We start from the raw sequence: 25,034 nt of genomic DNA, 5'->3' as shown, positions 1-25,034 counted from the left end.
TCGGGCTCTGGGGCGGCCGCAGGCTGGTATTATGAGGCTGGGAAGGGCCAAAAACAGTGGACCTGCCCACCCTTGTAATGCTAGGCTGCTGCTGCTGTGTTGTATCTGGCTGGTTATAAAAGTGGGGGGGACCCCACGTCATTTTTTTAAATTATTTATTTATTTAAATTTTTTTTTTTTAAAAGACATGGGGTTCCACCCAATTTATCATAACCAGCCACATACAACACAGTGTTATTAGCCTGGGAATGGACAAAACCAGTGGCCCTTCCCACCAATGTAATGCCAGACTGCTGCGGCCTTGTATATGGCTGGTTATTAAAAATGTCGGGGACCCGTCTATTGCTAAATTTGTTAAATTCAAAAAAAAAAACGACGTGGGGGTCCCCCCCATTTTTATAACCAGCCCGATACAACACAGCAGCAGCAGCCTAGCATTACAAGGGTGGGAAGGTCCACTGATTTTGGCCCTTCCCAGCCTCATAATACCAGCCTACGGCCGCCCCAGTACCCGACCATCACAACAGATGGTCGGGTACTGGATCATACCAAGCTCTTCCCGGCACCCCTGGTGGTGGTGGGTACCGGGGTAATAATGGGTGGTTAGTGCTAGCCTCTGCACCGGCTAACACTAAGTACCGCCTTAATAATGGACGCTGTCAATCAGCCAACTGCCATTATCTAGGCACTAATAAAGTTTAAAAAAAAACACAAAGACAATTATTTTTTATTGAAATAAGAAATCCCCAACAAAACCCTCGTTAACCATTTTATTAAAATTTGAAAAAACGTAGATCTACGCAGTAGTCCAACGAATCGAAGATGTAGTCCAATCGGTACATCAAAATCTGCAACAACATAAAAAAACAGTTATCAATGTGAACAATACCAATACTTCTACTCACCTACACACATATATACACACACACACAAACAAACAACCATACACAAACACACACATATATACACAAACACAACAAGATATACACACACACACACACATAAACAGACAAACACACACACATATACACAAACTCACACATATACAAACAAAAACACATATCCAAACACACACACACACACAGTTATACACACACATACATGAACACATATACACAAACACATATACACAAACACACCCATATATACACACAAACACACACCCATATACACACATATACACAAACACACACACATACAAAAACACACACAAACATCTACACACAAACATACACAAATACACCCATATATACACAAACACATATACACAAACACACCCATATATACACACACACACACACACACACACATATACACAAACACACATATAAAAACAAAAACAGACAAAGTCACATACCCAAACACACATATATACACAAACACACACATACACAAACACGGTTTCTTTTAAATGCTGCTGGGGAACCCGCTCGATCCACTATATAAGGCTGCGCTACAGTGCAGCATTTAAAAGAAACAGGATCCTGACCTGTCCATAGAGTTTAAGGCAGCACAGAGTATTTCAGGAGATGAGCGTGCAGATTCAGTGCTGCTGTGAACTCTGCTCTTACCATTACGTAGCTCTCAGTCTGTTACCTCTCCTCCACTCCTGTCCTCAAGAACACCTTCACATGATTGGCAAGTCACCACGTAATGGTAAGAGCAGAGTTCACAGCAGCACAGAGTATTTCAGGAGATGAGCGTGCGGATCTTGTGCGGGGTGGTGACTTGCCAATCATGTGAAGGTGTTATTGAGGACAGGAGTGGAGGAGAGGTAACAGACTGAGAGCTACGTAATGGTAAGAGCAGAGTTCACAGCAGCACTGAATCTGCACGCTCATCTCCTGAAATACTCTGTGCTGCCTTAAACTCTGTGGACAGGTCAGGATCCTGTTTCTTTTAAATGCTGCACTGTAGCGTAGCCTTATATAGTGGATCGAGCGGGTTCCCTAGCAGCATTTAAAAGAAACAGGATCCTGACCTGTCCACAGAGTTTAAGGCAGCACAGAGTATTTCAGGAGATGAGCACGGGCAGCCGTTCGTTTTTCCGAGCCGTGCTCCAATTATGCACACGACCGTAAAAACACCCGTTATTGCGGGTCGTAATTACGACCCGCAATAACGGGCTCATAGACTTCTGTTACCCACGGGTACCTTTCCGTTTTCTCACGGGAAGGTGCCCGTGCCGTTAAAAAAATAGAACATGTTCTATTTTTCTATTTTACGGGCCGTGCTGCTATAATTATAATGACAGCACGGTTCGCAAAAGCGGCCGGCTGCCCGTGGCCGGCCGGCCGTGCTCGTAGTTACGAGTCGTAATTACGAGCACGGCCCGTAAAATAAAAAAATAGAACATGTTCTATCTTTTTAACGGCACGGGCACCTTCCCGTGAGAAAACGGGAAGGTACCCGTGGCTAACAGAAGTCTATGGGCCCGCTATTTCGGCTCGTAATTACGACCCGTGATAACGGGTGTTTTTATGGTCGTGTGCATGAGGCCCCGTAATGACGGGTGGCTACATGTGTGCACCCGTCATTACGGCAGCGTTGCTAGGCGACGTCAGTAAGGGTATGTGCACACACACTAATTACGTCCGTAATTGACGGACGTATTTCGGCCGCAAGTACCGGACCGAACACACTGCAGGGAGCCGGGCTCCTAGCATCATATTTAGGGTATGTTCACACGAGGGCGTCCGTTACGGCTGAAATTACGGGGATGTTTCAGCCTGAAAACATCCCCGTAATTTCAGCCGTACCGGCATGTGCAGGCGCTTGAACGTCGCGTCAATTACGGGCGTAATTAGCGCTGCTATTCATTGGAGTCAATGAATAACGGCTCCAATTACGGCCAAAGAAGTGACAGGTCACTTCTTTGACGCGGGCGTCTAGTTATGCGCCGTCATTTGACAGCGGCGCGTAAATATACGCCTCGTGTGAACAGACAAACGTCTGCCCATTGCTTTCAATGGGCAGATGTTTGTCAGCGCTATTGAGGCGCTATTTTCAGACGTAATTCGGGGCAAAAACGCCCGAATTACGTCCGTAAATAGGCCGTGTGAACATACCCTTATGTACGATGCTAGGAGTCCCTGCCTCTCCGTGGAACTACTGTCCCGTACTGAAAACATGATTACAGTACGGGACAGTTGTCCTGCAGAGAGGCAGGGACTCCTAGCATCGTACATAAGTATGATGCTAGGAGCCCGGCTCCCTGCACTGTGTTCGGTCCGGTACTTGCGGCCGAAATACGTCCGTCAATTACGGACGTAATTAGTGTGTGTGCACATACCCTAAATAGTCACTGTCCAGGGTGCTGAAAGAGTTAACTGATCGGCAGTAACTGTTTCAGTACCCTGGACAGTGACTACCGATCACAGTACCTGTAAAAAAAAAGACGTTCATACTTACCGGGAACTCCCTGCTTCCTCCAATCCGGTCTCCTGGCCGTTGCCTTGGTGACGCGTCCCTCTCGACATCCGGCCCGACATTCCTTGATGACGATGCAGCCCATGTGAGCGCTGCAGCCAATCACAGGCTGCCGCGGCCTCTGCAGCCAATCACAGGCTGCAGAGGCCTCTGCAGCCAATCACAGGCTGCCGCGTCAGAAAAGGTCGGACTGGAGGAAGAAGAGGGACTCGTCCGCAAGACAACGACCGGGTACGTATGAAATGCTTTTTATTTTATTTTTAATCAGCAGCCTCTTTTCTCTATCAGTGATTGATAGAGATAAGTGGCTGCCGATTTGTATAATGTTTTTGACCGGGTTCGGTCAAAACGGGTTCGGCCGAACCCGGTGAAGTTCGGATTCGCTGCGAACCGAACTTTTCCGGAAGTTCGGACCGAAACCGGGTTCGGTTGTCCCGGTTCGCTCATCTCTACCCATAATCATCAACATTAAAAGAAAAAAAATTCTGGAAATAGATTCCTCTGTGTGTAATGAATGTATAGAATATATGAGTTTCACTTTTTGAATTGAATTACTGAAATAAACTTTTTAATGATATTCTAATTCATTGAGAAGGACTATATATATATATATATATGTCTATTTTTCTATTGCAGGACCTGCTTCAAAGAAATGGTAAATACAGACCCCCAACGAACACAAAATGATTGTGAAGAGGTAAATAGATAGAGAATTATAGAAACATATAGACTGTATGTCATTGCTTACAGGCAGTAAAAACACTAGGAACGAAAATCCACTTATAACAATCTTTACTAAAAATTCATAAATATAAAATATCATTCAAAAGTTTGAATATGGCACATTTCGAAATTAATACTTACCTTTTAGCACCATATTTTTTTTTAGGTCCAGCATTCTGTGCTGTTTGATATTTATTAAGACATATCAGGGCTTCATGATACAGGGCTCCAAATCACATGCATACAATTAAATGATAAAATTCTGTCTGTTTGCAGGCACCACTAGGGAGTGCTAACTGTTTTATTATTGAGTTTAATTTATGAACAGTATGCATTAAGATTCTAAGCTCCCCCTAGTGGTGTCAGAATTTTATTATCAGTAATATCGTAGTTATATTCTTGTATATAGGGGCAGTATTATAGTAGTTATATTTTAGTACCAATAGGGGGCAGTATTATAGTAATTATATTCTTGTATATACCAGCCCGACGGAGGCTAAAAGGACACAAGCTAATGGAGACCTTATGGACCCTTTCACGATCTACATAATAAATGTAGGGCCAAAAAGTGATGTGCACAGAGTCTTTGGGTATGTTCACACGGCAGCCTCCGTTACGGCTGAAATTACAGAGCTGTTTTCAGGAGAAAACAGCTCCGGAATTTCAGACGTAAAGGCATGTTGCAGGCGTTTTTCGCAGCGTCCATTACGGGCGTATTGTAGCTGTTTTTCCATGGAGTCAATGGAAAATGGCTTCAATTACGCCTCAAGAAGTGACAAGCACTTCTTTGACGCGGGCGTCTTTTTTACCGTCGGCACAGAACATCGTAAAGCCCATTCAAATGAATGGGCAGATGTTTGCAGACGCTTTGGAGCCATATTTTCGGACGTAATTCGAGGCTAAAACGCCCGAATTACATCCGTAAATAGGGTGTGTGAACCCAGCCTAATACATATCAACAGCTGCCTACGGCTGGGTTCTCTCGTCGCAGTTATGCATTTTTTGGTGATGATCACTGTAAAAAGTGCCAATTTGCTGTGCTTTGCAGCAAAAAAATGCATTTAATTTAAGACGTGGGAACCCAGCCTAATAAATAATGGTGATTTAGTGACAAGTACTTTAAGGCTGGGTCGTGTGAACCCAGCCTTAAAGTACTTGTCACTAAATCACCATTATTTATTAGGCAGGGACTAGTAGCATCGTACATAACTATGATGCTAGGAGCCCGGCTCCCTGCACTGAATTCGGTCCGGGACTTCCGGCCGAAATACATCCGTCCATTACGGACGTTAATGTGGTCGTGTGCACATACCCTAAGGCTGAGTTCACTCGGGGCGGATCTGCTGTGTAAAAGCGCGTAGCGTATCCGCCTTGTGCGCCACAGGGAATCCAGGTTAAAAAACGTCACCAAACTGTGGTGTAGTTTTTCGACCCGGAATGTTCGCTGCGAAAAACTGGTGCACATGCTGCAGCTTTCTCATCTCAGATTGGCTATAGCGGTGGTCACATGGGATTAAGCATATATAGGGGGCAGTATTATTGTAGTTATATTCTTGTATATAGGAGCAGTATTATAGTAGTTATATTCTTGTATATAGGAGCAGTATTATAGTAGTTATATTCTTGTATATAGGAGCAGTATTATAGTAGTTATATTCTTGTATATAGGAGTAGTATTATAGTAGTTATATTCTTGTATATAGGAGCAGTATTATAGTAGTTATATTCTTGTATATAGGGGGCAGTATTATAGCAGTTATATTCTTGTCCATAGGAGAGGATAGACGTGTGCTTGTGAGCTCCCTGTTAGGACTATGCATGGCTTCTGACCCAGGTGGAGGGGAGGGGTCCTGGGCTGATGATCCTGGGAAAGCCCAGAGTCTGGAGTTTGGCCTGCAGCATGGAGATGGTGGAGGTGATGATCTGGAAATGGTGGCTGGTGAGTCAACTGAATCTCATGATGTTGGTGAATTGTGCACAAAAATGACAAAGAAAAATATCTTTAAAATGGAAATGCAAGTTCGCAAATTGAGAACTGAAATTAACCAAAAGACTGATCCAAAGGCAAAGCTGATGAAATGTGAGCGTCTGGATGTTTGCACACGTGAGCTGGTGATATTGAAGGAGAGATTGCAGAAAGAATCATGCACAGTCCCAAAAATAAAGAACTGGGCAATTGAGAACAAAAGGGAGACCAGAGCCCAAACTGTGAAGAGAAAAAATATCATTGCAAAAAAAGACACTGACTATAATATTGTGGCACAGGGAAACCCTGGAAGATATGAGTGTGCAGTGGCTGGAGGATCACATCTCTCATCATGTGTGGGGTCTGTGCAATCAGCCAACACAAATGCTGCTAAAGCTGCAGAGAAATGTGTGCCAGCTGACAAGGGGTTAACTGCAGTAGACTCTATGTGCAGTACTGATGAAGTGAATGTGAGTGGCACTCCTGGGAGTGAGCAAGAAAGTGCCGCATATACTGACATTGTAAGTGAGACCTCGCTCAGCGCGGTGATTGACAGTCTGATATCTGATGAACCAGCGGCACAGGCTGAGGCGGACATTGCAGACCCTGTTCTGGAGGTTCAGCCGTCCACAGTGTCAGTGAATGGAGTGCAGGTTACACAGCGATCAGGAGCAGACACAGGAGGATCTGCAGTACAATCAGCTGAGGAGAGGTCCAGTCCTGACCCACCTGCTGACAGACCTCAGTACAGGAGACTGTTCTCCAGCGTCACAAGACCGACTAACCCCACACCTCAGAGGAGGAACGCTGTCAGAATCAGGTACTCCGGACCAGAGGAAAACCTCCCCTCCAGACTCCACATTGGGAAAGTTTTATTGAAGGAGTTTATGAAGTTTAAAGCTTCTGAGGTGTTCGCTCTGATCCACGTTCCTTCCAGCAGGAATTATGACATCAGTTTCAAGCTGCAATATAGTCTAGACTTGTTCTGGAGTATTTATAACGATACAAAGGAGCACGCGATGTGGGAGCATCTACATGTCATCCAGCTGACTAAACCCCAGGTAGTCACCGCCACCGTCCTGTTCCAGTCTGAGGTGGTGGCTCTGGCAGATTTGCAGCACTGGTTGAGCAGATATTGTGAGGTGAAGAGACTGCCAACAAAGATCTATGATGAGGAGGAGATCTGGAATGGAGGATATTCTGTCAAGATCCAGCTGGTTCAGGAGAATGGAGTGACCAGACATCTGCCGCACTCCTTCTACCTGGGCTCGGAGAGAGGCGTATGTTACTACCCTGGTCAACCGCGACTGTGCCATAGATGTGGGGGCAGACACCTGGCATTCAACTGTTCCCGTATTAAGTGCTCACTATGTGGTCAGTTTGGGCATGTGAAGGACGATTGTACAGGACCTGTCATATGTAACCTGTGCTTGGGACCTGGACATACATTCCGGGAGTGTCCGCATGCAGAACATAATAAAGAGGAGACCTTTAAAGAAGCCATGGAGGAAGAGCAGGAGGATTTCTCCATATGTGTAGATACGACCCCAGAACCTGGAAGTCCCAGCGAGGATGTGAGCCAAAGTACCAGAGACCCTGCTTCAGAGACGAATGTCCCATCTGTGGATGCTGCACAAGTGTCACCAGCCACTGAAAATAAAGGTCATGTTAAAAGTAAAATATCCAGTCACTCTGTCACCAAAACATCTAAACATCTGCCCAACACCAGTAAGGAACCAGCTGATCCAGCCGCAGCGACCAGTAAGGAACCAGCTGATCCAGCCGCAGCGGCCAGTAAAAAAACAGCTGGGCCAGCCGCAGCGACCAGTAAAAAACCAGCTGATCCAGCCGCAGCGACCAGTATCGATGAGGAGGGATTTCAGACGGTTAAAAGGAGAAGTAAAACAGATGATTCTTCTAGGAAAAAAATCACTGCTGCAAAGAAATCACCGGAGTCTCCAGTGCTGGCGATAACTGGGGGACGTTACTGTGCGCTGGGGGAAGATGACCAGGAAGAAGAAGCAGAGATGGAGCAAGTCGCCTCACACATCCCAGATGACGAACCTCAGGATGAAGATGCTGACCCCCCAATGTCCACCAAAAGATGGGGTGTTACAGGACATAGTAGTGGAAGAAGGAAAAAAAGTAGGAAAGACATGTAACCAGGATGAGGCTGAAAATCACCTCCTATTAATGTGAACAGCGTGAAGAATAGGAGCAGGCGGCAGGCGATATTCCAGCGTCCGTCTGACGACAAAACCAATGTCCTCTTTATACAAGAGACTTATCTACAGAGTAATGTCCCTGCTGTGTCCCTGCAGTCACCACATCTAGTGGGACAGTGAAACTCTCAGCTGCTGTATGGAGACTTCTACCCCGAACTCCGTTTATATCATAGAGGTTTACTATATGCCATAAATGTGGTGACCGTGTACCATCTGTGGTGTGTGCGATGCTGCCCGGTCACCAATAAAGAACTCTCCTGTAATACTGTCTAGAATAATATCATGAAAAATAGTTGAAACAATCTATACTGGAGCAATATTCATATATTATGGTTTGTTTAATGATTGTGATGTTATTAAGAGACAAATGTTTATTTTCTTTATCTGTTATGAGTGTATTGCAAAGGTATTGTAATAATTTGTTGCAAGTTTTCAAATAAAAAAGATAATTATAGAAGTTATATTCTTGCATATAGGAGCAGTATTATAGTAGTTATATTCTTGTATATAGGGGGCAGTTTTATAGTAGTTATATTCTTGTATATAGGGGCAGTATTATAGTAGTTATAGTCTTGTATATAGAGGGCAGTATTATAGTAGTTATATTCTTGTATATAGGGGGCAGTATTATAGTAGTTATATTCTTGTATATAGGAGCAGTATTATAGTAGTTATATTCTTGTATATAGGGGGCAGTATTATAGTAGTTATATTCTTGTATATAGGAGCAGTATTATAGTAGTTATATTCTTGTATATAGGAGCAGTATTATAGTAGTTATATTCTTGTATATAGGGGCAGTATTATAGTAATTATATTCTTGTATATAGGGGGCAGTATTATAGTAGTTATACTCTTGTATATAGGGTACAGTATTATAGTAGTTATATTCTTGTATATAGGGGCAGTATTATAGTAATTATATTCTTGTATATAGGGGGCAGTATTATAGTAGTTATACTCTTGTATATAGTAGGCAGTATTATAGTAGTTATATTCTTGTATATAGGAGCAGTATTACAGTAGTTATATTCTTGTATATAGGAGCAGTATTATAGTACTTATATTCTTGTATATAGGGGGTAGTATTATAGTAGTTATATTCTTGTATATAGGGGGCAGTATTATAGTAGTTATATTCTTGTATATAGTAGGCAGTATTATAGTAGTTATATTCTTGTATATAGGGGTAGTATTATAGTAGTTATATTCTTGTACAAAGGGGCAGTATTATAGTAGTTATATTCTTGTATATAGGGGGAAGAATAATGCTGGGTTCACACGAGCATGTTACGTCCGTAATGGACGGAACGTATTTCGGCCGCAAGTCCCGAACCGAACACACTGCAGGGAGCCGGGCTCTTAGCATCATAGTTATGTACGACGCTAGGAGTCCCTGCCTCTCCGTGGAACTACTGTCCCGTAGTGAAAACATGATTACAGTACGGGACAGTTGTCCTGCAGCGTGGCAGGGACTCCTAGCATCGTACATAACTATGATGCTAGGAGCCCGGCTCCCTGCAGTGTGTTCGGTCCGGGACTTGCGCCAGAAATACGTTCCATCCATTATGGACGTAATGTGCTCGTTTGAATCCAGCCTTATAGTAGTTATATTCTTGTATATAGGGAGCAGTATTATAGTAGTTATATTCTTGTATATAGGGGCAGTATTATAGTAGTTATATTCTTATATATAGGGGCAGTATTATAGTAGTTATATTCTTGTATATAGGGGCAGTATTATAGTAGTTATATTCTTGTATATAGGAGCAGTATTATAGTAGTTATATTGTACATAGGGGGCAGTATTATAGTAGTTATATTCTTGTATATAGGAGCAGTATTATAGTAGTTATATTCTTGTATATAGGGGCAGTAATATAGTAGTTATATTCTTGTATATAGGGGGCAGTATTATAGTGGTTATATTCTTGTATATTGGAGCAGTATTATAGTAGTTATATTCTTGTATATAGGGGCAGTATTATAGTAGTTATATTCTTGCATATAGGAGCAGTATTATAGTAGGTATATTCTTGTATATAGGAGCAGTATTATAGTAGGTATATTCTTGTATATAGGGGCAGTATTATAGTAGTTATATTCTTGTATATAGGAGGCAGTATTATAGTCGTTATAGTCTTGTATATAGAGGGCAGTATTATAGTAGTTATATTCTTGTATATAGGAGGCAGTATTATAGTAGTTATATTCTTGTATATAGGGAGCAGTATTATAGTAGTTATATTCTTGTATATAGGGAGCAGTATTATAGTAGTTATATTCTTGTATATAGGGGCAGTATTATAGTAGTTATATTCTTGTATATAGGAGCAGAATTATAGTAGTTATATTCTTGTATATAGGAGCAGTATTATAGTAGTTATATTCTTGCATATAGGGAGCAGTATTATAGTAGTTCTATTCTTGTATATAGGGGCAGTATTATAGTAGTTATATTCTTGAATATAGAGGCAGTATAAGGCTGGGTTCACACGTGGCGGAATTTCACTTGAATTCCGCTGCGGACACTCCGCAGCGTTAATCCGCAGCGGAGCCGTTTCTCCATTGACTTCCACTTCTATTTAGAAGTGTTCGTTTAGACGATGCGTAAAATTCTGCTGCGGAGCATAGGCTGCGGAGCGGAATTTGGTGTCCGCAGCATGCTCTGTCTGTTGCGGACCAGTGGCGGACTGGTTGGGACTCATGGCGGAATTTCTCCATTGACTTCAATGGAGATTCTAAATTCCGCAATGAAGTCCGCAGCTGTCATGCACATGTTATGTGTGCTGCGGATGCGTCTTGCTTTTTTGACATGACATTTCTTCATTCTGGCTGGACCTATGTATTTCTAGGTCTACAGCCAGACTGAGGAAGTCAATGGGGCTCCCGTAATTACGGGAGCGTTGCTAGGAGACGTCAGTAAATAGTCACTGTCCAGGGTGCTGAAAGAGTTAAGCGATCGGCAGTAACTGTTTCTGCACCCTGGACAGTGACTACCGATCCCAATATACAGCAACCTGTCAAAAAAATAGAAGTTCATACTTACCGAGAACTCCCTGCTTCTGTCTCCAGTCCGGCTTCCCAGGATGACGTTTCAGTCTAAGTGACGGCTGCAGCCAATCACAGGCTGCAGCGGTCACATGGACTGACGCGTCATCCAGGGAGGTCGGGCTGGATGCCGAAAGAGGGACGCGTCACCAAGACAATGGCCGGTAAGTATGAAATTTGTTTACTTTCACTAGGGAAAGTGCGGTCCCTTCTCTCTATCCTGCACTGATAGAGAGAAGGGAAGCACTTTTTCCGCAGTCCGCAGCAGCTAGTCCGCATCAATTTACTGTGCATTTTGGGCAGATCCGCAGCGTAATCCGCAATGCGGATTATGTGCGGCATTGATGCGGACACTTGCGGAGATAATTCCGCCACGTGGGGGCCTGCCCTTATAGTAGTTATATTCTTGTATATAGGGGCAGTATTATAGTAGTTATATTCTTGCATATAGGAGCAGTATTATAGTAGTTATATTCTTGTATATAGGGGCAGTATTATAGTAGTTATATTCTTGTATATAGGAGGCAGTATTATAGTCGTTATAGTCTTATATATAGAGGGCACTATTATAGTAGTTATATTCTTGTATATAGGGGGCAGTTTTATAGTAGTTATATTCTTGTATATAGGAGCAGTATTATAGTAGTTATATTCTTGTATATAGGAGCAGTATTATAGTAGTTATATTCTTGTATATAGGGGCAGTATTATAGTAGTTATATTCTTGTATATAGGGGCAGTATTATAGTAGTTATATTCTTGTATATAGGAGCAGTATTATAGTAGTTATATTCTTGTATATAGGAGCAGTATTATAGTAGTTATATTCTTGTATATAGGGGCAGTATTATAGTAGTTATATTCTTGTATATAGGGGCAGTATTATAGTAGTTCTATTCTTGTCCATAGGAGAGGATAGACGTGTGCTTGTGAGCTCCCTGTTAGGACTATGCATGGCTTCTGACCCAGGTGGAGGGGAGGGGTCCTGGGCTGATGATCCTGGGAAAGCCCAGAGTCTGGAGTTTGGCCTGCAGCATGGAGATGGTGGAGGTGATGATCTGGAAATGGTGGCTGGTGAGTCAACTGAATCTCATGATGTTGGTGAATTGTGCACAAAAATGACAAAGAAAAATATCTTTAAAATGGAAATGCAAGTTCGCAAATTGAGAACTGAAATTAACCAAGAGACTGATCCAAAGGCAAAGCTGATGAAATGTGAGTGTCTGGATGTTTGCACACGTGAGCTGGTGATATTGAAGGAGAGATTGCAGAAAGAATCATGCACAGTACCCAAAATAAAGAACTCGGCAATTGAGAACAAAAGGGAGACCAGAGCCCAAACTGTGAAGATAAAAAATATCATTGCAAAAAAAGACACTGACTATAATATTGTGGCACAGGGAAACCCTGGAAGATATGAGTGTGCAGTGGCTGGAGGATCACATTTCTCTTCATGTGTGGGGTCTGTGCAATCAGCCAACACAAATGCTGCTAAAGCTGCAGAGAAATGTGTGCCAGCTGACGAGGGGTTAACTGCAGTAGACTCTATGTGCAGTACTGATGAAGTGAATGCGAGTGGCACTCCTGGGAGTGAGCAAGCAAGTGCCTCATGTCCTGATATTATAAGTGAGACCTCGCTCAGCGCGGTGATTGACAGTCTGATATCTGATGAACCAGCGGCACAGGCTGAGGCGGACATTGCAGACCCTGTTCTGGAGGTTCAGCCGCCCGCAGTGTCAGTGAATGGAGTGCAGGTTACACAGCGATCAGGAGCAGACACAGGAGGATCTGCAGTACAATCAGCTGAGGAGAGGTCCAGTCCTGACCCACCTGCTGACAGACCTCAGTACAGGAGACTGTTCTCCAGCGTCACAAGACCGACTAACCCCGCACCTCAGAGGAGGAACGCGGTCAGAATCAGGTACTCAGGACCAGAGGAAAACCTCCCCTCCAGACTCTACATTGGGAAAGTTTTGTTGAAGGAGTTTATGAAGTTTAAAGCTTCTGAGGTGTTCGCTCTGATCCACGTTCCTTCCAGCAGGAATTATGACATCAGTTTCAAGCTGCAATATAGTCTAGACTTGTTCTGGAGTATTTATAACGATACAAAGGAGCACGCAATGTGGGAGCATCTACATGTCATCCAGCTGACTAAACCCCAGGTAGTCACCGCCACCGTCCTGTTCCAGTCTGAGGTGGTGGCTCTGGCAGATTTGCAGCACTGGTTGAGCAGATATTGTGAGGTGAAGAGACTGCCAACAAAGATCTATGATGAGGAGGAGATCTGGAATGGAGGATATTCTGTCAAGATCCAGCTGGTTCAGGAGAATGGAGTGACCAGACATCTGCCGCACTCCTTCTACCTGGGCTCGGAGAGAGGTGTATGTTACTACCCTGGTCAACCGCGACTGTGCCATAGATGTGGGGGCAGACACCTGGCATTCAACTGTTCCCGTATTAAGTGCTCACTATGTGGTCAGTTTGGGCATGTGAAGGACGATTGTACAGGACCTGTCATATGTAACCTGTGCTTGGGACCTGGACATACATTCCGGGAGTGTCCACATGCAGAACATAATAAAGAGGAGACCTTTAAAGAAGCCATGGAGGAAGAGCAGGAGGATTTCTCCATATGTGTAGATACAACCCCTGAACCTGGAAGTCCCAGCGAGGATGTGACCCAAAGTACCAGAGACCCTGCTCTAGAGACGAATGTCCCATCTGTGGATGCTGCACAAGTGTCACCAACCACTGAAAATAGAGGTCATGCTAAAAGTAAAATATCCAGTCACTCTGTCACCAAAACATCTAAACAACTGCCCAACACCAGTAAGGAACCAGCTGATCCAGCCGCAGCGACCAGTAAGGAACCAGCTGATCCAGCCGCAGCGGCCAGTAAAAAAACAGCTGGGCCAGCCGCAGCGACCAGTAAAAAACCAGCTGATCCAGCCGCAGCGACCAGTATCGATGAGGAGGGATTTCAGACGGTTAAAAGGAGAAGTAAAACAGATGATTCTTCTAGGAAAAAAATCACTGCTGCAAAGAAATCACCGGAGTCTCCAGTGCTGGCGATAACTGGGGGACGTTACTGTGCGCTGGGGGAAGATGACCAGGAAGAAGAAGCAGAGATGGAGCAAGTCGCCTCACACAACCCAGATGACGAACCTCAGGATGAAGATGCTGACCCCCCAATGTCCACCAAAAGATGGGGTGTTACAGGACATAGTAGTGGAAGAAGGAAAAAAAGTAGGAAAGACATGTAACCAGGATGAGGCTGAAAATCACCTCCTATTAATGTGAACAGTGTGAAGAATAGGAGCAGGCGGCGGGCGATATTCCAGCGTCCGTCTGACGACAAAACCAATGTCCTCTTTATACAAGAGACTTATCTACAGAGTAATGTCCCTGCTGTGTCCCTGCAGTCACCACATCTAGTGGGACAGTGAAACTCTCAGCTGCTGTATGGAGACTTCTACCCCGAACTCCGTTTATATCATAGAGGTTCACTATATGTCATAAATGTGGTGACCGTGTACCCTCTGTGGTGTGCGCGATGCTGCCCGGTCACCAATAAAGAAGAACTCTCCAGTAATACTGTCTAGAATAATATCATGAAAAATAGTTGAAACAATCTATACTGGCGCAATATTCATATATTATGGTTTGTTTAATGATTGTGATGTTATTAAGAGACATATGTTTATTTTCTTTATCTTTTATGAGTGTATTGCAAAGGTATTGTAATAATTTGTTGCAAGTTTTCAAATAAAAAAGATAATTATAGTAGTTATATTCTTGTATATAGGGGACAGTATTATAGTAGTTATATTCTTGTATATAGGGGGCAGTATTATAGTAGTTATATTCTTGTATATAGGAGCAGTATTATAATAGTTATATTCTTGTATATAGGAGCAGTATTATAGTAGTTATATTCTTGTATATAGGGAGCAGTATTATAGTAGTTATATTCTTGTAAATAGGGGGTAGTATTATAGTAGTTATATTCTTGTATATAGGGGGCAGTATTATATTAGTTATACTCTTGTATATAGGGTACAGTATTATAGTAGTTATATTCTTGTATATAGGGGCAGTATTATAGTAATTACATTCTTGTATATAGGGGGCAGTATTATAGTAGTTATACTCTTGTATATAGGGTACAGTATTATAGTAATTATATTCTTGTATATAGGGGGCAGTATTATAGTAGTTATACTCTTGTATATAGGGTACAGTATTATAGTAGTTATATTCTTGTATATAGGGGCAGTATTATAGTAATTATATTCTTCTACATAGGGGGCAGTATTGTAGTAGTTATATTCTTCTACATAGGGGGCAGTATTAGGGTATGTTCACACAAGGCGAATACGCTGCGTAAAATTACACAGCGTATCCACCCTGGATGCCGCAGGCAGTTCTGGCCGAAAAAAGACACCAAATTGTTTGCGCCGGAAAACAGCAGGTTAAAAAAAAAAAAAAAGCTTATACTTACAAAGACGATGCTCCAATAATTCCCGCCGGTCTTTGTTTGTTTTCCTGCAGCCATAACATGTCGTTCATCCAACATATACATCAAGAAAGGCTATTGAAAAGTCCATGACGACCACGTTAAATGTATACCTGTGACATATGCCCTATAGTGGTATAAGTCACCCATAGAAACCCATGTAAAAAAAAAAGTTATACCGTGCGGTATATTTTTTTTTTGCAACATCCCTCGAGATGGAGAGATTAGTCAACTACGCTAATCCGCCCCCCCCCCCTGAAAAAAGGCATACCGACGCATACCAGCCCAACGGAGGCTAAAAGGACACAAGCTAATGGAGACCTTATGGACCCTTTCACGATCTACATACTAAATGCAGGGCCAAAAAGTGATGTGCGCAGAGTCTAGTACATATCAACAGCTGCCTAAGGCTGGGTTCTCTCGTCGCAGTTATGCATTTTTTGGTGATGATCACTGTAAAAAGTGCCAATTTGCTGTGCTTTGCAGCAAAAAATGCATTTAATTTGCGACGTGGGAACCCAGCCTAATAAATAATGGTGATTTAGTGACAAGTACTCTAAGGCTGAGTTCACATGGGGCGGATATGCTGCATAAAAGCACATAGCTTATCCGCCACAGGGAATACCGGTTAAAAAACCGCACCAAACTGTGGTGTAGTTTTTCGACCCGGAATGTTCGCTGCGAAAACCTGGTGCACATGCTGCAGCTTTCTCATTTCAGGAGAGCGCTGCAGCATGTGATTGGCTATAGCGGCGGTCACATGGGATTAAGCGTCATCCCAGGAGGCCGGCCCTCTGATGTCATCCAGGCCGGCCTCCTGGGATGATGTTTCATCCATGTGACCACCGCTATAGCCTGTGATTGGCTGAAACTGCAGTCACATGGGATGAAGCATCATCCCAGGAGTCCGGCCTAGAGGAAAAAACAGACTCCTAGGTAAGTATAATATATTTTTTGATTTCTGAGTTGTTGTTTTTTGTTGCGGAGTCACTGCGAACCTGTCGCAAAAAAACGCAACAACTGCTATTTGTTGCGGGTTCTACCTCCCCAATGAATACAATGGGGAAAACGCAGCGTTTACGCAACAACAATTGACATTCTGCCGAATAATCTTTCTGAGCGTTTTTTCCGCTCGGTATTTACGCAGCGTGTGGAGGACTCTTGTTTTATCTCATCCACTTTGCTGCTACTGTATTATGCTGCAGATTTTGTGCAACGATTTTGCTTTGCGGAAAAACCGCAGTATTTACGCAACGTGTGAACTGACCCTGAAAGTCACCCACGTTGTATGTTATTAATTTTGTCTCTTTTTTTTTTTTTTCTTTACAGAACAAACAAGAATTTGAACCCTATGCAACCTACACCCAAAATGACAATGTTATTTATTGCGTAGCATCAACATTTATTGGCTTTAATGAAGCCGCAAGCTCGAAATCTTAAAACGAAACATACAAATCTAATAATAAAATATAAACATATAAATGTCCTCTATGTTTCCATCGCTTCTCAGATTTGATGTTGTAAATAAAAATCTCTATCTGGTCATGGAGCTCAAGATCTCGAAGTTTAATGTACCTGAATGGTGCCAATAGAGAGATCCCCGGTGTGCGTACTAGGCCGTAGCCTGTGCTCTCCTGAGACGGTCCATGACAGTATAGGAAATATACCTAAACACAATCATAGAATTTTACAATGATGACTACCCCCCCCCCCCCCCTCCCCCGGATATTGGTAGGACTCTAGAAATTATGCGGTAATGATGTATAAATCGCTCGTTTTAATGTTAGGTCTCATGACGCATCGTTACTTACCACCGGCTTTAAGGTTTCCCAGCCTGGGAGGGGCTTAGCTGTGTGCACCCGCCCACTGATATCTATGTTTAAAGAGAGGGTAATTGACATATGGCGGACTCAATTACTGGCCTGAAAAAAATTGAGCCATGTTGATAGCAGTCACTCGATATTGCAATGTAGAAAATATGGAAGCAAATAACAAGAAATACAATATAAAAGTAAACACGTAGAAACACCATGAGCTGGTCGATATTTCATTTTTTGACCCGAGTGTTTCTTTAAGGACTGGGGGAAGTTTTGGGATTTTTCCCTTCCTGCATTCTGTCATCCATAACTATTTTACTTTTAAGACCACATATGTAGCTGTTTTGGGCCTTGTTTATTATAGAACGAGTTATAGATTTTTATGCTATCATTTTAGGGTACATGTAAGTTAAAGTTTAATTTATATGAATTTTTGTAATGGCGTAATGTATAAAAAGACCAATTTCACTGTTTTTATAAACGGCGTTCACTATTTACCTTAATAGCATGATAAGTAGATTGTCATGAGTAAGGAGAAATTAAATATGTTTTTTACAGGTTTTTTTATTTAATAAAAATGATTTATTTCAAATCGTGTTTATTGTATTTTTGAATTTACTGTGCTGATTTTTTTCAAATCATTAACTTTATTAAAACTTTTTTTAACTATAAAATAATACCATGTCTCTATATGATATTACATTATTGCCTATTCAATTAAAGTGTTACTCGTTAAACCCCAAAAACACTATTATAGTGCAGCTGTCACGTACTCCCTTCCTGCAGCTCCCTCGGTCTCCAGGACATCGAAAGTTACTCGCTCGGGCGTCGTCCGGCCTGGCAGACTGAGGCAGTTTGCAGCCAATAGGAGCTCAGGAGCGTCAGGCCAAGCAAAGCCTGGCTGATGTTCCCCTCTCCTTATTTAGTTCAGCCTGGGATTGTTGGCCTTTGTCTGTAATTAGTTACCTAGCCTGGTGCTTTCCCTTGTTTCAGACTCCCCTGAGCGACTTGCATTTTGACTTCTTGTGACCTGACCTCGGCTGGACTCCTGACTTTTCTTTGCCTTCTGACTTTTGTTTTTTCCGCACTCTCCCTGTTTGACCCTGCCTGCCTGACTCCGCCTTTTGCGCCCGGACTTGTCCGTGGCGCAATTGTCCTGCCTCTCCCTCCGTGTACTTCCCAGGTGACCCTTTGTTTTTTCGTACTGTCTCTGTCTTATCTGTTTGTCAGTTTCACTTGTACCAGTATGGGCAACGCCTCCCAGTTGTGCGCCGTCGTTTAGGTCGGGTCATACAAGTAGGTAGGGAAAGAGGTTTGGGAAGAACAGGGACCTTACTGTTTACTGTGTATTTGTTCGTGACAGCAGCACTTCACAAAATAATTGTTTTTCCGAATTATTTGATCAAACAGTTCAGATTCCAAAAAGCAGCACATGGACCACTGCCGGCTGCCCTCACTGATGCAGTAGGAGACAGACCTCCTGTTCTGACTCCTAAAATCCCATCTACAGTATAGGAACTAGCGCAGAAGATTGCTCTTCAAATCACCCCCTGCACCGACTCAAGACACTTGTCCACTTTGGAACTTAAATATTCAGGCATCTGGGTCACGAAGTACTTCAACCACACACACAAATTTATTTTACACTGTCCTTATGCCAATCCGCACAAAATCTTTAGTATGAACCCCTATAACCACCACTCTAGCAGATCCCATATTGATAGAGAAGAATGTCCAATACATTTCTCGCTAATAGTTCATCAGATTATAGATTAGGGTTAGGAATTGGCAATTATGGATTAGGTTTAGAGTTTGTAAAATGGCCGTTGCACACGACCGAGTACCACTCGGGCAGATTTTTATGGCATCCGAGTGGTACCCGATAGTTTTCACAGACCCATTCACTTTAACGGGTGAATCGGGTCTGTGACGGTCCTATCGTGTGCATGAGGCATAAAGGGTATGGGAAATTATATACACACATTTCAGCCATAACATACACTACCTGCCTAATATTGTGTAGGTCTCCTTCATGCAACCAAAAAGCTCTGACCCATCAAGACATGAACTCCACAAGATTTCTGAAGGTTCCTGTGGTATCTGGCACAAGATGTCAGCAGCATATGATTTAAAGAGGCTCTGTCACCAGATTATCAAATCCCTATCTCCTATTGCATGTGATCGGCGCTGCAATGTAGATAACCGCAAAGTTCTTGTTTTTTTTTGGAAAAACTATCATTTTTGGCTAAGTTATGAGCAATTTTATATTTATGCAAATTAGCCTTTCTGATAGACAACTGGGCGTGTTTTCTCTTATTTCCAACTGGGCGTGTATTGTGTTTTTAGCAACTGGGCGTGTTTACTTCTTTCACTGCACAATCACACCGTGCTGCGGATCATGCTGGGCTGGAACAATGAGAAGTGTATGACGCTGATTGGTCACTGATTGGTCAGCCTCATACACTCCTCTGTACAACACCTAGTTGGTAAAAAGTAAAAACACGCCCAGTTGCCCATTGAGAAACTCATTAGCATAAATCTAAACTAGCTCATAACTTGCTAAAAAATTATAGTTTTTCAAAATAAAAATCACTGTTGTTATCTACATTACAGCGCCAATCAGATTATGTAGGAGATAGGGCACTTATAATCTGGTGACAGAGCCTCTTTAAGTCCTGTAAATTGTATCACAAAAAGTTGTACGTACCAAAAAATGGTACCAATAAAAACTACAGCTTGTCCCGCAAAAAATAAGCCCTCACACCACTCAATCCACGGAAAACTAAAGAAGTTACGGCTCTCAGAATGTGGTGAAAGAAAACAATTTTTTTTTTAACAAAAAGGTTTTTTCTTTTTAAAAGTAGTAATATATATAAAAAAAACTACATAAATTTGGTATGGCCGTAATCGTATTGACCCGGATAATAAACTTCAGATTTTGTTTTTACCGCCCAGTGAAAGCCGTAAAAATTAAAACCAAAAGAACAATGTAGGAATCGCAGTTTTTTCCAATTTCAGCTCACAAAGAATTTTTTTTCAGTTTTCCAGTACATTATATGGTACTTTAAATGGTGCTATTAGAAACTACATCTTCTCCCACAAATAATAAGCCCTCACACCACTCCATTGACGGAAAAATAAAAAAGTTATGGCTCTTGAAACGCGGGGAGTGAAAAACGAAAATGAAAAATGGCTCGCTCCTTAAGGGGACAACTAGACACGCGTTTCGCACCCTTCATCTGTCCGCTCTATACACTCCTTCACCATGCAACTCCTGCTGTCACCGGTAGAAAAATGTAAGAGCAGCCATATCAGCAGTCCGCCAGTTTCATTGACTCCAGCATCTTACACTGCTTGCACACAAAACATTCCCTCCCGCGGTTGCGATGTCGACCCCGAGGGTAAGGGGATGCAAGCGGTATTAGCTGCTGGAATTAATAAGGTGGGTGGACCACCGGTACAACTGCCCTTACAATTTTCTATTTTATCTACCTCATTTGGGACTTTGGCATCTAGCACCTTACTGTTGCTGCAAAGTGCTAATGTCAGCAGCAGAGCCAGCGTTAGGGGGGGACAAACTGGGCAATTGCCCAGGGCTCCCATTCTCTCAGGGCCCCTTGCCCTCTGAGCTGCTACAGGGCCCGTGGCATGAGAAGGCCAGCGCTGCCCGGTTCATAACATTTAACGGCCGGGGTACGGGCCCCCGCATGCCCAATGGCATCGCTAGCACCGGGGGGGGGCCCCGATGCTAGCAACTGCCACATTTAGTTGTATCTGCATCCACAGGATGCAGATACAATTGAATACTATAGGCTGCAGGCCACGTCAGGCCTGCAGCCTATAAGACGCTGGGACGGAGTCCCTGAGCAGTCCGGCATCATGACGTCACTGCATTACGCTGGCCTACGCATGGGTTCCATCTGGAGGCTGTGGAGCACTCCGTCCGTTGCGGAAACAGGGCTAGGTAAGTACAAATTTTTATTTTTTGGGGGGCGGATTATCTAAAATGGGGGGATTGCTGTGTTGCACTATCTACAAGGGGGGGCAGTGTGACACTATACAGGGGAGGACTGTGTGGAACTATATACAAAGGGGTGTGGCACTATCTACAAGGGGGAGTGTGGCACTCTACAATGGGGGGGGCTGTGTGGCACTATCTACAAGGGGGATTGCTGTTTGGCACTAACTACAAGGGGGGTTGTGTGGCACTATCTACAAGAAGGGGCTGTGTGTGGTACTTTCTCCAAGGTGGGCTGTATGTATGGCACTATCTACAAGGGGGGCTGTGTGTGTTGCTATCTAAAATGGGGGGCTGTGTGTGGCGATCTTTACAAGGGGCGTGTGGTGCTATCTACAGGAGCTGTGTGTGTGGCACTATCTACAGGGGAGTGTGTTTGTGGCGCTATCTGCAGGGGGCTTTGTGTGTGGCGCTATCCACAGGGGATGCTGTGGCTCTATCTACAGGGGGCACAAAAGGAGCATAATTACTGTGTGGGGGCACGGTTACTGAGGGGGAACTTTTATTGTGTCAAGCACTGGCGGATCATTATTACCATCTGGGGCACTGTGGGTTACGAGTTTGTTTAGAAGATGGGGTATATGTAGGTGGGGTGGACGTTGGAAAACCAAAAAAACCAATATGTCTGTGTATCAAATTCTGCAGAGGCGATTCATGACTGGAATAAGTGGTCACAGTGGTCTGGGTTGGATGTATAAAAAAAGGAAAGTGAACGACTCTAATCAGAGAAAACATTACCTGTGAGTCATTAGATATAAATGTGCTGTAATTGCTTATATTGTCTGCAGAGTTCCTGTGTATAACTGGCATCTACCACTATATGGTGGCAATATTGGTCTTTGTATGGTGATTTTTATTCATTAACAGTATGGGGGTATTGTTTAGTCACTATGTGGTTATAGTGTGGCGGTATTATTCAGTAATAGTATGGGTGTATTATTCAGTCACTATGTGGTTATGGCGTGGTGGTATTATTCATTAATAGTATGGTTGTATTATTCAGTCACTATGTGGTTATGGTGTGGCTGTATTATTCAGTAACAGTATGGGGGTATTATTCAGTCACTGTGGTTATGGTGTGGCAGTATTATTCAGTAACAGTATGGTGGTAGTATTCAGTCACTATGTGGTTATGGTGTGGCTGTATTATTCAGTAACAGTATGGGGGTATTATTGAGTCACTGTGGTTATGGTGTGGCAGTATTATTCAGTAACAGTATGGGGTATTATTCAGTCACTATGTGGCTATGGTGTGGCGGTATTATTCAGTAACAGTATGGGGGTATTATTCAGTCACTATGTGGTTATGGTGTGGTGGTATTATTCAGTAACAGTATGGTAGTAATATTCAGTTACTATGTGGTTATGGTGTGGCAGTATTATTCAGTAACAGTATGGAGGTATTATTCAGTCACTATGTGGTTATGGTGTGGCAGTATTATTCAGTAACAGTATGGGGGTATTATTCAGTCACTATGTGGTTATGGTGTGATGGTATTATTCAGTATCAGTATGGGGGTATTATTCAGTCACTATGTGGTTATAGTGTGGTGGTATTATTCAGTAACAGTATGGGAGTATTATTCAGTCACTATGTGGTTATGGTGTGGCAGTATTATTCATTAACAGTATGGGGGTATTATTCAGTCACTATGTGGTTATGGTGTGGCAGTATTATTCAGTAACAGTATGGGGGTATTATTCAGTCACTATGTGGTTATGGTGTGGCGGTATTATTCAGTAACAGTATGGGGGTATTATTCAGTCACTATGTGGTTATGGTGTGGTGGTATTATTCAGTAACAGTATGGTTGTAATATTCAGTTACTATGTGGTTATGGTGTGGCAGTATTATTCAGTAACAGTATGGGGGTATTATTCAGTCACTATGTGGTTATGGTGTGGAAGTATTATTCAGTAACAGTATGGGGGTATTATTCAGTCACTATGTGGTTATGGTGTGGTGGTATTATTCAGTAACAGTATGGGGGTATTATTCAGTCACTATGTGGTTATAGTGTGGTGGTATTATTCAGTAACAGTATGGGAGTATTATTCAGTCACTATGTGGTTATGGTGTGGCAGTATTATTCATTAACAGTATGGGGGTATTATTCAGTCACTATGTGGTTATGGTGTGGCAGTATTATTCAGTAACAGTATGGGAGTATTATTCAGTTACTATGTGGTTATGGTGTGGCGGTATTATTCAGTAACAGTATGACAGTATTATTCAGTCACTATGTGGTTATGGTGTGGTGGTATTATTCAGTAACAGTATGGGGGTATTATTCAGTCACTATGTGGTTATGGTGTGGTGGTATTATTCAGTAACAGTATGGGGGTATTATTCAGTCACTATGTGGTTATAGTGTGGTGGTATTATTCAGTAACAGTATGGAGGTATTATTCAGTCACTATGTGGTTATGGAGTGGAGGTATTATTCAGTAAAAGTATGGGGGTATTATTCAGACACTATGTGGTTATGGAGTTGAGGTATTATTCAGTAAAAGTATGGGGGTATTATTCAGTCACTATGTGGTTATGGTGTGGCTGTATTATTTAGTAACAGTATGGGGGTATTATTCAGTCACTATGTGGTTATGGTGTGGCGGTATTATTTGGACCTTATATTGTGTTATTATTGGTAATATTGGTCTTATAATAGTGAGTTGTGTTCAGTAACAGTATGCAGGTAATATTTCATCTGGTATAGCGGTATGATTTAATAACTGCATATATATAACTTTTAACTTTGCCAGTGCCACACTTTGTCTAAAACCGTCCCTAGTCAGCAGGTACGGTGGTGCATCTACTCGAGGCTCTTTGCCGCAGCGCCACCCCCACTGAGACACTGCAGGCTGCAACCTGAGGTGAAATGCTCACATTGCCTCATTGCAGATGCAGCCCTGACTGTCATGGGTTTTAATGATGTGACTGAAGGTGTAAAAGTAAAAATTAAACCACAAAAACTCTATTTTGGGCTTAGAAAAGGAAACAAGTGTGTGGTCTCAGACTACAAGCAAAATGAAAGAGAAATAGTCTGATGCTTCACTAATTCACTGTCAAAATTATAAAATAAAAAAATAAACACATGGAATAAAGTATCATTGTTCCTGATATGTGAAATATATTTATTCATAATAATAAAAAGAACTGTAACAATTGTAAAATAAACAATAATTATACAAAACCTAAAAACCATTGAACTCAATTACTTTCACTACATAACACCTACATCTGTTACAGCTTCTGCTACAAAGAAAAATAATTAACAGTCCGCCATTC

The 25,034-nt window shown here is 42.5% G+C and overlaps 1 protein-coding gene across 1 annotated transcript in view; it reads left to right on the top strand.

Annotated features, from left to right (window-relative positions):
* The window catches only part of LOC142741920 (cell surface glycoprotein CD200 receptor 1-A-like), a 62,054-nt gene extending 44,691 nt beyond the window's left edge, over positions 1-17,363 (top strand). The window contains exons 6-7 of the mRNA XM_075851242.1: positions 4,066-4,126; positions 17,240-17,363. Of these exons, the coding sequence (XP_075707357.1) occupies positions 4,066-4,126; positions 17,240-17,350 (172 nt within the window). The 3' untranslated portion in view covers positions 17,351-17,363. The remainder of the gene's footprint in view (positions 1-4,065; positions 4,127-17,239) is intronic.
* The last annotated feature ends 7,671 nt before the right edge of the window (positions 17,364-25,034 follow it).

Source organism: Rhinoderma darwinii, chromosome 2 (assembly GCF_050947455.1).
Source record: "Rhinoderma darwinii isolate aRhiDar2 chromosome 2, aRhiDar2.hap1, whole genome shotgun sequence".
Lineage (NCBI taxonomy): Eukaryota > Metazoa > Chordata > Amphibia > Anura > Rhinodermatidae > Rhinoderma > Rhinoderma darwinii.
The sequence above is the reverse complement of the archived record's forward strand: the minus strand, read 5'-3'. Positions and strand labels throughout refer to the sequence as shown.